This window comes from Equus quagga, chromosome 22 (genome assembly GCF_021613505.1).
Source record: "Equus quagga isolate Etosha38 chromosome 22, UCLA_HA_Equagga_1.0, whole genome shotgun sequence".
In the NCBI taxonomy this organism is placed as follows: Eukaryota; Metazoa; Chordata; class Mammalia; order Perissodactyla; family Equidae; genus Equus; species Equus quagga.
In genome coordinates, this window is record NC_060288.1 from 23,122,855 (window position 1) to 23,140,664 (window position 17,810).

At 38.4% G+C, this 17,810-nt stretch overlaps 1 protein-coding gene across 4 annotated transcripts in view; it reads left to right on the forward strand.

Moving 5' to 3' along the window:
• The window catches only part of SORBS2 (sorbin and SH3 domain containing 2), a 143,110-nt gene that overhangs the window by 89,330 nt on the left and 35,970 nt on the right, over positions 1-17,810 (forward strand). For 3 of the 4 annotated variants that reach the window (XM_046648464.1, XM_046648465.1, XM_046648466.1), the window contains exons 15-19: positions 3,008-3,166; positions 3,851-3,934; positions 5,672-5,728; positions 10,101-10,150; positions 13,694-13,881. In XM_046648464.1, the coding sequence (XP_046504420.1) occupies positions 3,008-3,166; positions 3,851-3,934; positions 5,672-5,728; positions 10,101-10,150; positions 13,694-13,881 (538 nt within the window). Of the gene's footprint in view, positions 1-3,007; positions 3,167-3,850; positions 3,935-5,671; positions 5,729-10,100; positions 10,151-13,693; positions 13,882-16,222; position 17,810 lie in introns of all 4 variants that reach the window. The other variant, XM_046648463.1, reaches the window with a different exon arrangement.

Here is a 17,810-nt window from a genome sequence, read left to right on the forward strand (position 1 = left end):
ATGTGTATAGCATTTGTTGTGGAACCACAATAAATATAAAACATGGTAGCCAATGCCATTCAAGCTTAAAAAATCAAATGAGCATAAATTTTAAAGAACTAAATTATGTTGACACTTCTTTGTGTTTGGAAGAACATATAGAAATTACATGCCTGCAATGAATACTGAGAACAGTAGAATTGTTATAACCTGGAAAGCAACTAAATACTTTTAAACTGTAGAAAATAAGAACTTTAAAAATTGTTCACCCCTGGTTGCCTTTAAATAAGAATCGTGTGTGATTTATAGTTTTAGATTTTCTTAAGCAGCTCCTCTTGCACTGATGACATGTGAGTTTTAAGCACACGTTTTCTAAATTTTTCAAAATGAGAAGAGACCGAAAAGGTGAGAAAGATCCACAGCAGTCCTTCTGCTCTTTTGCTGCCTTTTAGAAGCAAATAGAGCAAAGCACGGTCATGCTTCCTAATGAGTTTGTGAGTGTCAGTATTCATGTCGAACACCTCAGAGGAACTGTCAGGTTACACATTGGATAGTGTTGGTTTAGTGAGATTATGAGTGTATATATATATATATATATATGTCTGTTGGCTGACCATCTGTATGTGTACCACTGACTGTGTGAGGCCTCTGTATATCTTAGCAGAGGATCTAGATTGCTGCATCAGACATATCATTGTTGCATGACTAAAGGGACTCAATAGGAACCCCAGCAAAGAGAAAATTCTAGTTCTGCCGCTTACCGTTTCTTTACCATAAAGGGTCTGCTCCAGCCTGTGCCTTTCATTAAGTTCCAAAGTTATAGATAATTACCAATTGTCATTGTTTGGGGCATTTTCTCAGCTAATTTCTGTTGGCATGGATTCTAGAGAGTTGCCCACTGAGACTATAAATTGAATTTTTAATCTGCAAAATCATAATTCATAGAAAATTGCCACGCTCAGGATGGCTCAGGGTGATAGATATTCTGCTCCCTTATTCATACTTTTTCATTGAAATCGATTTCTATAAATCAGGATTATATATTTATAAATATATATATATTTATTTGTATATTTTCTTAAGGTGGAATTCAAAGTGAAGTTGCAACCACTGGTAAATGTACTTATTTGTTTAGTAAATTTGCTGCCCTCTACTGTTCAAATTCTTTTAAACAAATTTGTTTCCTCTAAGAGAAGTTTCTATTTCCCCTTAGCAAAACAAAGTACTACATTTGAAAGCAGAGATTATAAAATCAAGAAGGAATAATATTATTAAGTAAGTAACATTAGAAATAACATTTGAAAGAGCCAAAGATTAGTTTTCCTGTGGAAGAAGTACTAGGCCTCTACAGACAGAACGAAATTTACACAGAAATCTATGCAGAAATTTACACAGAATCTCTCGTGTCAATTACCCTAAAAATCAGCTCCTTTGGAACTGTTCCATGAAATAGTTATATGCTGCAGCTATTATCTGAATGATAATTGGAGAAAACGAATGTTTTAGTAATACCATAGTCTCAATGAGTACTTTTTCACTATTGGATCAGATGTAAATTGAATCGAGTTTTCAAATTAAACAGAAAATGGTAAATTAGTTACCAGAATATTTTCTTTCTACCGATTTCACGGTTACTTCTGAAATTTAAACCAATATAGTATTGGCATAAATAGGAGGAAATATCTCAAGATTGCTGCAGCATTTCTCATGGCAATGACAGGATGTCCTCCATCACATTATAATAGCACAGCAAAATAATATTTTCAAAGAAAGAAAAAAACAAACAATCTCAGTACGAGAGTACCATTGTGGTCTTTTGTGTGGGTGTGTATTTTCTTCCTGTGCTTGTCCAGACACAGGTTTTGTGATACCATTGTAACTCTTGTGCAAGCACACGGTTATATTCTGCTTTTATTGCTCAGCATCCCATCATATACATTTCCCAGGGTTACCACACGGTCATTGTCATTATGATCACCACATATTTTGGATAATTTAGCCCTTTTATTATCTTGTTATGATGTCTTAAACTTTTCTATCTCTGTCCACAGCTACCATTATAATCTCACATTATAAAATATTGAAATAAAAAGCACATCTCAAAAAATACTTTGGATATAACTAATTATTAAATACAGACTGTGTTTTATTAACAAAACTATTGGGAATGCAGAAAGTCAATGAAACACTTGGACAAGCTAATGTCAACATCATGGCTTTTGTTTGAATATGGAATATCTCAAAGCACCAAATATTACAAAGAATATATCCTCTCCTGGCCAGGGTGAATGGTTTTTAGGGAATGGAAGACTTTTTTTCTAACTTAAAATACTACTGTCCAATTGCACCATCTTTAATTAGTGTCACATAACGAATTATGAAAGAAGTAATAACCCATATGTAGTAGTTTTAGCATCCATTTTTAATATAAAATCAACAGCCCAAATCAATCTGGTCAGTATGTATTATTTGAAAGTATTAAGGATATTACTGGGTAAAGGAAATGCTCCATGTCTGCTTTTTCTGTTACTAAAGCAATTGTATGTCTTTTCTCAAACTGTTTACGTTAACACTCTTAGTTTTTCTATCTTAATACAAATATTCAGAAACCACTGGAGGGGAGCATGTCAATTGTGAAAATTGGCTTTTTCTCTAAATTACAGTGTCAACCAAACCAGGGTGGGATCTTCTCTCTCGCCCTCTCCCCAGCCCTTGGCCAACCTCAGAACTGCAGGAAAAACCCCACCCAAATCCATTTCTCTAGCTCAAGGTAAACAGGTAGGAGGTGATATTTGGGGTGTCTCATAAAATATACTTTCCGAGAGGCTCCTTGTCTTCGCATCTTCTCAGTGGTCCAGACCATTCCTAAGTTATCTGCCCCCACCCCTGGGATATTTACTTCCCTGGAATGTTTCCCCCTGCCTTGCCTAAGGCAGAGCACAAAGCACTGGCGGCTCGTGCCCTCTCGATTCCATTAAGAACCCTCTATCTAATGAATCAGTTTTTCCTTTGCCCCTCTTTCTTACAGCCCCCTCTCCCAACAACTCCGACACCTGTTCCAAGGGCACCTGGCCGGAAGCCTATTTCTATTCCACCACCTGGAGGAATAACTGGTAGCCCCTCCCCTCCGCCCAGGACTGGCATCCCCACACCAAGCCCGAGCACCCCGGCTCTCTCTCCCATCTGGGTGAGCTCCTTCCTTCTTTGACTTACTGAAAGCCTGTTGGGAAGTTGTGGGGTAGCCCTTTTTCTCCAGAGGCAATCAGAGGCTGGTTACTCACCCCCACCCCCACTTGCTGCCCCTTTCTCACCGAGACCCCAGGTTCTTCATGCCAATCAACCCCTAACAGCCTCCCAGCACCTCTCACTCCTCCCCCCACTTCATATCTCTTCCCACCTCACCCTCCCCCCGGCTCTCCATATGCCTGCACCTGAGTGAATTGTCTGCAGACTGCAGACGGCAGACTTCTGTGCTGGGACCAATGAGGGCAGGGGCGATGGAGTGACTCACCCAGAAGAGCCACCTTGGGCCCAAATTGAGCCTATTTTAATACTCCAGTGCGCTCTCAATGCTCAGTCTCGCTGTCACAGAGAGTTTTTCATAGTTTATGCATCAAGCTAAGGAGCAAACTAGAGATGACGGACAGAGGAAATAAATAGAGGTCTGAGTGATGCCGTCGAAGCTCATCTTCATATCCTAATTTTACTCATTTTACTGTGCTTCCTCTGTTCTCTCCGGCTGAGGTTTGTTGGGTGAGAGTGGATGCATGTCTGCGTGTGAACGCGCGTGCGTGTTTTTCATGCCACACAGCGTCTCCCTCACTTAGCTCAGTGTGCCTTTTCCTTCCCTTTTCCTTCACATCTGCTCCAGACTGATCGCATAAATCCAGATGACATAGATTTAGAAAATGAGCCCTGGTATAAATTCTTTTCAGAACTGGAGTTTGGACGCCCGGTAAGTGAGGCTAGACTATTAATATAAGAAAACTAGGAGAATGTTGTTTGATTTATAAAACCTATTATCAGAAGAGACAGGTGTCATTTAGAGAACAAAAGTTGAATGTGTACTATGTGCACAAATTTGGTACGTTTAGCCCACCTTCACTTCTGTACCAAATGCTGAGACACGTCCTATATAGTTTTTCTTTACCACCAAATCATGCCTTAGGATCACTTTGTATCTAAGCAAACTCAAAATGTGGAGATAGTTTCTATCCTAGAATATTCAGACAATTATTACCGATTTATAGAAGATTTATATTTGTTGACAGCCCATTTTAGTCTAGTTCAATCAGAAGAGCACCATGACATTTATAGTAACCATTACTATTATTATCACTCCCATTTGCTGAGGAATCACCAACCACCTGGACAGTGCTGGGTTCGGTACTCATTGCCTCAGTGAGTCCTCACAATGCCTCTCCAATAAGAAGAAACTAGAGACAGGAGGGGTTAAGTAATTTGCCCAGGATAGTAAGTGGCAGACTCAGAAGTTAAACCCAGGCCTATGAAACAAACATACAAACAAACTCTGAGCAATTGCCACTATAATTTACTTCCAGGATATTCCCACTATACATTATCTCATTTGCTCTTAAGGATACAAGGAAAGGAAAAAATAAGGGAACCCTCTGGACCTTGAGTTCTAGTCTTGCTAGTAGAAGCCCCCACCACCTCTAGTCCCCAAACCCCTACCAAAGGTGGACCTTAGAAGAACTGCTTAGTCTGTTTGGGATACACAGTTACCCCAAGCCTCAAATGACAACTTCCTTTATTAACTCAAGTTTTATTGGGGAACCCTGCCTCCCAGCAGAAGTGCATGTGATGTCTGTCAATCAACATGTTTTTTATACACTTACTGGTGTTTCTGAATTTTAAATGCTTAAAGAACATACCATTTACACCACACAGAATTTTACTAAAGATCGGAGAGTGCAGTGGTTTTTCTACCATATCATATACTGATTTATATACTCACATAGTGATCGTATACTGTATACTGGGTGGTTATGTAGTCTCTCTTCTCCACCAAAACGCAAAGGAGACTTGGCTTGATTCATTGTATCTCATTGAACTGGATCAAAAGTGACTGTAAATGAATATAAACCAAAGAATTTTTCCTAGAATTTCTACACCTAATAGGGGGAATGTTTTCTTTCATTTTTTTTCCTAATTTGTATCCAAATATTCACGTGAATCCATTTTGTTTTAAAGAAAAAAATTCTCTAGCTTTATTTTATATGTCTTGTTATTGTTGATTAGACAGTTCAGAGGGAACTTAGCAATTTCTGTTCTAAGCCGAAATTATCAGCATTTTCTATAATCATTTTCAGCCACACGTGGAACTCACCAGCATGCTATCCACCTGCTCCTTTTAATGTTTCTTTAATATACCTTGCATTCCTCTGTGGCTGGAGACTAGGAGTGCTAATTTTGATGTGATGAAATGAGTTTACAAATATACTAATCAAGTCACTAGTAATTTTGCCCAGTGCTTGAGAATATTTACGAACGTTGCACCCTTCCTAGGCCACCCCCATGTTTCCATTCATGTCACTCTTTATGTGTACCCGATGCTGTCGGCACTCAATTTCTAACTGTTGTCACCTTTTCCACATGTTCATTCCTTGCTGCCATTGATTCTCCTCATTCCATCTCTACACCTCTGCTTATGTGGTGCGTCTACACCCAGCCTCCTAAAAAGGCTCTGGACTATGTTCAAGATCACTCTTCTGGTGTTTCCAATGAGGTAAAAACAAATTATTCTCTATTTCAGATTTCTCTCTTAGGAGCTGTTACTGTGATTCTGAACATCCGTGCTTTGGAATTCACTAGAGTGTCTAAGCTATTTCTGAAACTCTGACTTGGCATCATTGTGTTGCATCCGGTATCATTGCTTAGGCATTGATTATACCAAAGTTATCGGCTCTTTCTGAAATGTAGGTGAAGAATCATTCCAACCCTAACTTTCAGTGGAATTCTTCAGTGCAGTCCTGGCATCCAGGGACCATCAAAAATCAAAAGTAGGGGCAGGCCTGATGGCGCAGTGGTTAAGTTCGTACATTTCACTTTGGCAGGCCAGGGTTCACCAGTTCAGATCCCAGGCATGGACCTACCCACCACTTGTCAAGCCATGCTGTGGCAGGTGTTCCACATATAAAGTAGAGAAAGATGGGCATGGATGTTAGCTCAGGACCAATCTTCCTCAGCAAAAAGAGGAAGATTGGTGGCAGATGTTAGCTCAGGGCTTAATCTCCCTCAAAAAAAAAATTTTTTTTTAATTAAGAAAGAAAAAAAAAGGCAGAAATAATCCAGAATCAAAAGCTTTTTATCCTGCTCTCTGCAAAGAGAAGTAAAATTATTTTGGAAAGCAGATTTAGGACTCAGTGGTAGACACTAGCAAAAGTGACAGTTTTGCTAAACATCAGCCATCTAACGCTTCCCTGTGGAAATTCTTAGAAGCAGCTAGGGTGGGGGGAATGTGAATAAACTGGTTTTTGCAGTAGTTTTCACACAGTAGTTTCTCTGTGGTCCTAAGTAAATACAAAAACGCTTAATAAGTATCTTATTTTCATTGAAAAGTCTTAACTCTGCTAATATATGCAACTAGAAAATAAAACTAGTAGGATACCCGTGCTGCAAGAAGTACCACTGCCACATGGTGGTGCCAACTGGAATTGCAGGCACAGGCTCAAGAGGAAACACCCAACTTTCTAGAGTTTGAGTTTGCAATTCCAAATTATTTCTCCTGTGCATCAGAGTGTATAATAAAACAGAGAAGTGATCAAAATATTAATGTATTAAATAAAAAGTAAAATAGAGTAATCAGGAACATTCTGGGTTATTGAATGTGGTCTTTCTAAAGGCTTGTGTTTTGTAGACAGGCAGATAATCTGAAGAAAATCAAATATAACCAGCAGATCTATTCTGTATGTTATGTTACCTTCATGTCTGAAGAAAGGGTATTATTTCAACAGATGAACAACCCAAGAATTTACTTTGGAATTCAATTCAGTCAGATATTTCTCTCATATATTTTGGTCAGATATTCCAAGGATGTTTTTAAGGCAGCTGGTCCATTGAGAACTGAAATGGGACTTAGAGAGCACCATGTCCAACTCATTCATTTTTAAGTCAAGAAAAGTAGAGCCCAACAATTTTAAGAAATATGTCCAAAATCACAGGGTGAGATGGTGGCAAATTAAAAATAAAGCACAGACCTCTTAACCTTGGCTTCAGAGCTATTTCCCTTTTACCATACTTCTTAGCACTTTCCAGAGAAGTAGTTAGAGCCTAAATCTTTTAGAAACAAATTATTTACTTAATACTATTCCTTATTAACTATCAATTTCTGTGAAATAAGTTCCTATAATTAACGTTACACAATAATTCTTGGGCTAAAAATAGTAGAAACAATTCTATATATTCTATAATGTTATGGTAGTGGGGGAAAAAATCATGTAAAAAAGCACTTTGCGGATGCTTAAACTGACTTGCTATTATCTCTTTGGGGTTGAAAGAGTGTTGTGTGATTCTGATGGCATATTAACTACTTTATTAATTTCATATCATAGTTTTTTCAGAGTGTAAACAAAACACTGATAAGGTACTGGATTCTGTCTTTAATAACCTTTTGGAAAACATTCCTGGTAAAGTTTGTAATTGATTAGACATTACCATAGCTACCATTTATCGAGTGCCTAATATATGCCATGAATAACAACTTTTAATCCATAAATAAAACTGGAAACTGGCATTAATGAAGAACAATTAAGGCTCTTTAAGCAAAGTTTGATCACATGATCACTTAGCAGAAAGAGTCATACTTTATTAAGATGACCTTTGTTTAGATGTGTTAAAATAATGGTAACATGTAAATACTCAGTAGATCATAATAAGTAAAATAGGTTACCTCTTTTCTGGAGATGATTTCCATCTCAGGATGAGTACCATTCATATAACTATCAGACAAGTTTTTCTCTCAGTCATCCATCTAGATTTTTTACTGTTATAATTTAATACTGAACCTTTTCCTTTGAGTATACACAACATCGCAAAACTGGTTTCAGTTTATTTTGGATTGTAGAAACCAGCGCAAGGGGGAATAATTGTAGTTTCTTAGCCTAAGTCTAATGTACAAGTAATTTATCAGTGTAGAGGCTTCTCTTCTTGCACCATGTTTTATTTCATATTACAGCATCGTTTAGGCTCATCCCAAGCTGATGATTCAAAATTTCTGACCACTCTAGTGGTGTTCTAAGAATGTTCTGGAACTGATGCTTTTTGATGATCAACTGTGGTTTGTGGTTGGGCGTCCCATGAAAACTGTGATCCGCACACACAGATGGCAAAGCGCTGAGGCTCTTTGGTGTTGCTCCTCTTCAAACACGTGAAATTAGTATTTCTAAATCAGAATATAATTATCTGATTTTATTTATTTACTTGTTTTCCTTCCTTCTTATTTAGTATTTATCTTTCCACCTTTCCAGTGTCTGAGCCAGAGTTCAGCAAGTTAAAATAATCATGTAAACATATCAGATTAGCAGACCAGGTGTTGTTTTTTTTTCTCATTTTACATTTGTTGAGAACTTAGCAATGTAAATATTTTCTAGGGACTAAAAATATGAGAATCTGCTTTTTGTGTTTAAAATGGGGGAAATATTCTCTTGCAGGGAGATACTTTTGTTTGTTTCTAGGCAAGATCCCATTCTCATTCAGTAAAATGGAATTAAATGAAAATATTAGTTAATAGAAGCAATTTTAGTGGCATGCATAAGGGGGCTTGTCAGACTGATCTATATAAAGAATCTCAAGATGATGAACTAATATTTTAATTGGTTAATTGGTGCTAATTTACAAAGAGAAAGTAAAGTTATAGAAATAGTTTTAAAAGTGTGGTTTAATTTCCACTAAGTAGATTTTTAATAATCTGGTAAGATATTTCTGTGTGATAGGAACTTAAGATAAAATTTGTCAAATTCTGCCTTTATGGTTGACATTTTTAAACTTTTACATGAAAGAATATTTTCAAACTAGAATTTCAGTTCTTCATCAGACCAAAGTTTGTGAGGAAGAATTCGTCATCAGTATGACCAAACCGTATAGTATATACAGTAGTCTGTACACATAGTCTTATCCATATATGCACTTGTGTACGTTTCCCCAGACATTCTAGGCATCATACCATAACTTCTTTCATCTTAAATAGACAAGAGCTCAATACTGGTCCTCTCTTGCCTTTTAGATATTTCAACAATTATTCCAGTAGATGGCCATGGGAAGTGAAAAATTCACATCTAACATTTTTGCTTAATATCTGTTTTATTGTACGATTCAGAATGGAGGAGTATGAAAGTGGTGTGTACAATAAGCATTTGGCATTACTTATCAATTTATATTATCTATTTTCCTTTGTTTCTACAACCACAGAAAACTGAGAGTTGGTTTTCTGACAAAAATATTAAAACCCCACTTTTAAAAAAAAAAAATTTTGGTTCATTAAATCATTTACTTGAAACTAACCCTGAACTTAACTATTTTGAAAGATATGGATCTGTACCTGAGTTAAGCGCCAGGTATTTTAGTTTAATTTCAAACCAAATTCTGTGGTTTTTATTAAAATGTCATGTCTATATTGACAGATGAAAGATGTCTCAAGTTCTGCCTGAATTTTCTGTTTTAAAGATAATACCTAACAACCGGACAAAAAATGCATAAAGAAGGTTTATGTCTTACAGGGATTGAATGATGACTACAAATATTTTTTTTAAAACATCAAACCACTCCTTGATGTAGGAAATTTCTACTTACAGTCTAGTTTGCTCCATGAAGGAGTGGTTATTGATTTTTGTTTCTTCCCCCAGGCAACGTTTGGGTTATGAATAATTTGAGTTACACGGAGAAATACAGTGCAGTATATCAGAAGAGAAAGGAGATAGGAAGAAAGTAGAAATCAGATGACATGATTTCTTTTGGGGAAGACATTTTATGATCATAACAGATGGTATTTTTAATCTCAATTTTGATAATATTCTTTTTAGGATACCTAACTTAATGTCCATGGACACATGAACTTTTGCCATAGTAAAAGTTTTCATGGAACGATTTTTCTATTTTCACAGGCCTCCTTGTATCAATCCTCTATAGACAGAAGCTTGGAAAGACCCAGTAGGTAAGAATCTCATTATATCATGCAACCAGAATATTCTATACCAGGGGTTACTTTTCAGTAGTAATACTATTCAGTAAAATAGTAATGAGGATGATGTTATCACTCATTTTTATTTTAAGCACCATACTCTTTAAAGTTGTTTTATTTTGTTCCTGCATTATTTTATATGATCATATTCAAGAATTTATAAAAATTAAGTGAAATAATTCTGTATTCCTTTACAGAGTGGGAAATTCTTCCCTTCCCTATCTCCTCTATACCCAGTTTTCTTTTCTTTAAATGAGGATTATAGTGGGCCAGCCCGATGGCAAAGCGGTTAAGTTTGCACACTCTGCTTCAGCGGCCCAGGGTTCACAGGTTCAGATCCTGGGTGCGGACCTACACACTGCTCATCAAGCCACACTGTGGCAGCATCCCACATAAAATAGAGGCGGATTGGCACAGATGTTAGCCCAGTGACAATCTTCCTCAAGCAAAAAGAGGAAGATTGGCAATAGATGTTAGCCCAGGGCCAATCTTCCTCACACACACACAAATTAAATGGGGATTATAAAGATCTAATTTTCAATATTGTGAGATGACATATGGTAATATATTTGAAAAAATTTGATAAATTATAAAACATTTTCTAAATTATATTTGTTCATTATACTCAACCACGCAAATCAGAAATACTGTTACTGCCAATAAATGAGCACTTACTCTGTGCTGGGCCTTCTAAGCACATAAACGTTTCCAATTCTTAAGACACCACTATGTGTCAAGTACTATTATCCCCGTTTTATCTCTGAGTAAACTGAAACTTAGGCTCTATAACTTACCAAGTTTACACAGTTGGCAAGGAGCAGAGACAAAGTAGAATTGAACCAAATAGCTTGTAACCGCTAGTCCTAACTGCCCGAAGAGTCTGCCAAGGTAAGTTCCGTTGGTGGGCTTCAAATTATCACATAATTTAAAATACTACAGAAATTCAGACACAGCTCAAAAGCAGTATTGAATAATACAGACTCCCAGCCATGCTGTACCAACAGCAAATATTTGTATAACCTTCATTTTCCCTTCTCTGGATTTCTATCAACAGAAGTAGAAAACTTTGTAATTGGGCCCTTTGTAACTTGGGTTCATGAGTGCCACATAACGACGACATTAATGTCACTAAGAAAGGAGCTCCCTCAACTCCTCCTTTTGTATCTTTTACATCTATACTTGCACCTAAAATGTTAGAATTTTAGAGTTCTGATCTGACCTGAGGATTGTTATAAAGACACACTGACCCTCACATGGCAGGAGAATCACGGCAAAAACAGGTCTTGGAGAAGATGGGCGTCCTCTTTAGAAGAGTTCAGACAAACTCTGAGGTCAGGCTCCACCTCTGTACTTGCAAAGCATGGGGCTTCCATTTACTCATTTGTAAACCAATGATAACAGGACATACTTCATAGGCTTGCTGTGCAGGCTACATAGGACGATAATGTCGGTAGGGCAGATAGCATACTGCTGGCTCCTAGGAGCTGGTGTTGCTGTTGCTGCTGCTGTTGATGTAATTTTATCAAACGATTTGACAGACAGCGTGCTGGGTGGTGTATGTATATGTTTGTCTTAAAGGATACTGTACTCAGGCCCAGAACCATGATAAAAATTTCCTGCCATTATAGACTGTTGAAATCATTTAATACAACTGGGTGACAGAACTCTTTAAGAGTCTATTTGCTGACCAGATCACTGGTCATTCATTATTTGAATATGAAAATGTCGGAATTCCTATGTAAGGTTTCTAAAGCTAAGATTATTAGGCAAAGCTATAGGGAATTCTTGAAGTAAGAGAAATTTATCTCACCAGGTGTCTTCCTCTTTTCCAATCCTTTCCTCCATTTGGCATCCCTCCTCTGGATGTATTCCTGTTATTGGAACTCTTCTTCATGGAAAAAGATACATGATGCAAATCATAACACTGAATTATCAGTCACAACATATTACACTAGTAGGATAATTTTTACTTTAAGAGATGATTATAAACTTACATCCATACAAACACCTGCACATGAATATTCAAGTCAGCTTTATTTATAATTGCCAAAACTTGGAAGCGACCAATATGTCCTTCAAAAGGTCTTTATCCATTGGCAAACAAACTGTGGTACATCCATATAATGGAATATTATTCAACAATAAAAAGAAATGAGCTCTCCAGCCACAAAAAGACATGGGGAAACCTTAAAAGCATATTGCTAAGTGGAAGAAGCCAATCTGAAAAGGCTACGTACTGTTGATTCCAACAATATGACATTCTGGAAAAGGCAAAACTGGAGACAGTACAAAGATGAGTGGTTGCCAAGTGTTCAGGGAGAGGGAGGGACAAAGAGGTGGAGTACACGGGCTTTTGATGGCAATGACACTATTCTATATGATACAGTAGTGATGGTCACATGACATTATACATTTGTCAAAACTCATAGGATGTTCAACTGAAAACATGAACCCTGTGAAACTATGGGCTTTCATTACATTTAATCATAATGTATCAATATGAGTCATCAACTGTAACAAATGTACCACACGAATAGAAGATGTCAATAACAGGAGAAACTATGTGCTAGGGAAAAGAGAGTGTGACAGCTCCCCCTTACCTGTGGGAGTTACCTTCCAAGACCCCCAGTGAATACTTACACCCACAGATAGCACGGAACCCTATATATACTATGTTTTGTCCTACACATACCTACTATGATGAAGTTTAATTTATAAATTAGGCACACTAAGAGACCAACAACAATAACTAATAATAAAATAGAACAACTATAAAAATGTACCGTAATAAAAGCCACCATAGATCTTAGCAACCTCAACATATGATTTTTTTTCTTTCCTTATTAAGTCAAGAATTTTCACTTTTTCACTTAAAGGAAGCACTTTACAGCTTCTCTTTGGCATATCCAAATTACAAGCATCACAACTCTTGCACTTTGGAGACGTTATTAAGGAAAATAAGGGTTCCTTGAACACAGGCACTGTGATAGTGGGACAGTCGATCTGATAACCCAAACAGCTACTAAGTGACTAATGGGCAGGTAACATCTACAGTGTGGATCCGCTGGACAAGACGTCACACCCCATGAGACTGAGCGAGGCTGCGAGACTTCGTCACGCTACTCAGAACGGCATGCAATTGAAAACTTATGAATTATTTATTTCTGGAGTTTTTTCATTTAATATTTTCAGACCACCGTTGACCATGGGTAACTGAAACCGCGGAAAGCAAAACCACAGATAAGGGGGATTACCCTAGATGGAAATTCTCCGTACTTCTCCATCAATTTTTCTGTAAACCTCAACCTGCTCTAAAAAAAAAAATGCCTATTAATTTTTTATAGAGGTCATTATAAAGAAATAGTGTTTAATGTCAAGGAATGAATTCTTCAAAATCCAGTTTGGGGGATGCGAGATGAGCTGTACTGCTGTCACTGGTAAATTCCACCAGTCTTTCCAGTTCACGTGTTAACCTCCTCCAGCACCAACCAGACTGAAGCCGATTCCTTCTTTCAGTTCCGCGAGCATGGCCAGTGACTTCAGGAAAAGGAGGAAGAGCGAGCCTGCAGTGGGGCAGCCGAGGGCCTTGGGGGATCCCAGTGCAAGCAGGATGAGCCCCGGTCGAGCCGACCTCCCGGGATCCAGCGCCTCCCTGACAAAGTCTTTCATCAGTTCTTCTCCTTCTTCTCCATCAAGAGCAAAAGGTGAGCAGCAAGAAATTGACGTGTGAACAATTTACCAGTGTAAGTGTTCGCGTAGACTACCCTACGAGAGCTGGTCTAGTCATAAATAGCCAGAGACTGTTAGCATGTGACTACAATGTCTTGGATAAAATATAGTTTCAGAACAACAGCTTTCTTTACACACAGACTAAATCAGGTTGGTGACCCATTTGAGAGGCTTAAAGGACTATCATCTGTTAATGCTTTTTTCCTCCCAATATATCATTTGCATTTTTTTTTGAGCAAAGTATCTAATTTATTGTCAGGCTATTAAAAGATTACGCTTATAAACACTTGCATATTGTCAAATTTTTCTAATGTTACTACAACTAGCAAAATTAGTCAAATTTATAGAATAGAAATTAAAAGCAGAAACAGAGGATATTGTTGCCTGAAACATAAGTTGGTTTTTTTAAATTCTAGATAAAAATTTGCCTCATCTCAGAAAGTCATTTCTTTAATCATTTGCTCTATATTTTGGTCAATGTTCAGATACACAGTAGAATAGCCATGTTCTGCATGTAACATAGTGTTCAATTCGCAACAGTGCAGTAGTAAAAACTAACTGGTTTCAAGCCATAATTATAAAACTTAGATATTACCAAGCCATTTTTCCTTATGGCCTGTCTCCTCTCTGGAAATTCAGTGAGTTTTGTTGAAAGGGACTAAGTCACTCCTTCAGGTCTCAGAAATACCATTTGGTGCATTACTGATGCCATAACAGGAGTATTTCTAAGATGGACATTGAGGACTGAACCAGCACCCGTAGTTACCCAGGGCTATACCAAATTTGAGGTGCCACAGTCTGCTCCCATCTCCTGGGGTTGCAGCAGAAGAGAGAAGGAATTTGAAATGTGTGAAGAAAGTGAGTTCTAACAGAAATTTCCATAAAATACCAGTGATTCAGCTGCACGTATGAAATGTAGGCACTAGAGGTGTTGCCACGTGTTGGTTAAAGCCAAGTGGCCATTAATTTGTGTGCAAAAGCTCAGCTGGTTTTGAGGACTGGGCTCTGAATGGCTGGGAGGTGCCAGGTCTCTTCCACGGCCCAGGGAAGCTGTGAGAGTAACTAGAGGGTTCAGAGAGGATGAGCCCCTTCTTTATACCTTTCCTCAATTAACAGAGGGAGGTATCTTTATCAGATTCTACTCGTTTATGCAAACAAGTATCTTAAGGTAACACATAGGTCATGAAATTCATTGATTCATTCTGCTCAGATGCTACCCAAAAGTTAAAAGAATTCTGATTAACTTAGATATTCGTTTTCATCTTAGGGAGCCTTAAGTCAACTTCCTTTCCCAAATATTACATATCTACTTAAAGTACTTATCTACTTTTGAAGAATTTGGGGAAGATTGTAAGGCAGGAGCTGTCGATAGAGGTATTTTCTTCCACTAGGCCTCTTTCTAAGAAGAAAATGTCCCATTAGATGTAATTTGGCCTCTTGTTTATAGGTCAACTCACCAAAGCAAAAGAAAAGAATATTTCCATACGCATTCCAAACTGAGGTCAGGTATAGCTCTCTATTAGCAAGTTGCAAATGACTTTTTAAAAAGACCCTCCGTGGAAAAAAGCAAAATGCATTTATCTATGATGAAAGCTTTACATTATATCCGGTTATCCTTATAAGAACCTTTGCAATAAGAGGTTAAAGGTAGAGAAATTAAAGAGGTAAATTAGTTTATTTAAAGAGGCACTAATTATTTTTTTCTTGGAGAAATATTAGCAGCAATGGTTCACAGCATCTTGATTTTGCAATTTTGGAGAATACTTTGTCTTACAGCTTTGTTATCTAATGCCCATGAAAAATTATTTGATACAGTTATGGGAGTATTAATTAAATGTAAATATATAAATTGCTTTTTACCTCTCTAGTATGATAAATCAAATAAGACTCAAATCCTGACCTTATTGAATTAATTAGATGTATATAACACTTTTGGCATTAATTGCTAAAACTTTAAATTACCACCAGGTCATGCTACTAGCTTACGAGGTACTGTTGTGTTTTTGGCATACCATATTTGCAGAAGGATATAGACGAATGCAATAGAAATAGGTGTATTAGCTACACCAGTTACTTTTTATACATGGTTTTGGAAACTCTAACATCTTCAAATCTACATTCGTTTAAAAAGTATTGCCATGCTTTAGAATTAGACCTTTCTCTCTAAAGTTGAAGCTACATGTGTAATCAGTATCTAAACTATACTCTAACCCCTCTTTGCTGTGCTATCTGACGCTAACTGACATGCTCTCCTCTTTGTGAACCTTTTAACTTCTCCAAATGTCTCTCTTCCACCACGCTGCCCTGGATCAAAAGGTGGGGATGATAGCAAAATGTGTCCATCCCTTTGCAGTTACTCAGGGCTCAACGGCATCCCCTCCAATGAGTTAGATTACTGTAACACTTACAGACAGCATTTGGACGTCCCGCGGGACTCCCAGAGGGCCATTACTTTCAAGAATGGCTGGCAAATGGCCCGACAGAACGCAGAGATCTGGAGCAGCACCGAAGAAACGGTATCCCCCAAAATCAAGTCCCGTAGCTGTGATGATCTCTTAAATGATGACTGCGACAGCTTCCCCGATGCGAAAACCAAGTCGGAAAGCATGGGCTCTCTGCTATGTGAAGAGGACGCCAAGGAGCCCTGTCCCATCACGTGGGCTTCTGCCTACATCCAGGAGGGCCGGGGTAATGGCAGATCAAGGCTTCGACACAGGTCAGCCCACGACGCCCCAGGGTTCCTAAAATTGTACAAGAAAATGCACCGCATTAACCGCAAGGATTTGATGAATTCCGAGGTGATTTGCTCCGTGAAGTCGAGGATAATGCAGTATGAGAAGGAGCAGCAGCACAAGGGCCTGCTCCATGGGTGGAGCCAGTCCTCCACCGAGGAGGTGCCTAGGGACATGGTACCCACCCGCATTTCTGAATTTGAGAAGTTGATTCAAAAGTCCAAATCCATGCCCAATTTGGGAGACGATATGTTGTCTCCTGTAACCCTAGACCCCCAACAAAATGGGTTATGTCCCAAAAGGCGATTTTCCATTGAGTCTTTGCTGGAAGAAGAAAATCAAAGTCGACACCCTTCTCAGGTACAACAAAGCCACAAGTCGAAAGCCCTGGTGCCAATTCACATCGAAGTCACCAGTGAGGAGCAGCCGAGAACTCATGTGGAGTTTTCTGATAGTGACCAAGACGGGGTTGTGTCCGACCACAGTGATTACATCCATGTAGAAGGATCCTCCTTTTGCAGTGAGAGTGACTTTGATCACTTTTCTTTCACATCCTCTGAAAGTTTTTATGGCTCCAGCCACCATCACCACCACCACCACCACCACCATCACCGGCACCTCATCAGCTCCTGCAAAGGGAGATGTCCTGCATCCTACACCCGATTTACCACGATGCTAAAACACGAAAGAGCTAAACATGAGCATCCCGAAGAGCCCAAAAGACAAGAAATGGACCCTGGCCTTTCTAAACTTGCATTTCTAGTCAGCCCTGTGCCTTTCCGAAGGAAAAAAAGTTCCACTCCCAAAAAACAGACTGAAAAGGCAAAATGTAAAACGTCTGTATTTGAGGCTCTGGATTCTGCCCTTAAAGACATTTGTGACCAAATTAAAGCTGAAAAGAGAAGGGGAAGTTTGCCAGACAACAGTATATTGCACCGTCTTATTAGTGAACTGCTGCCGGATATTCCCGAAAGGAATTCCTCACTTAACGCTCTGAAAAGGAGCCCCATGCACCAGCCTTTCCACCCACTGCCTCAAGATGGTGCTATTCATTGTCCATTGTACCAGAACGATTGTGGGAGAATGCCTCACAGTGCCTCTTTCCAAGATGGAGACACCACCACCACCAGCTGCCACCACCAAGATCATGAGAATGCACTGAGTCTCCAAGG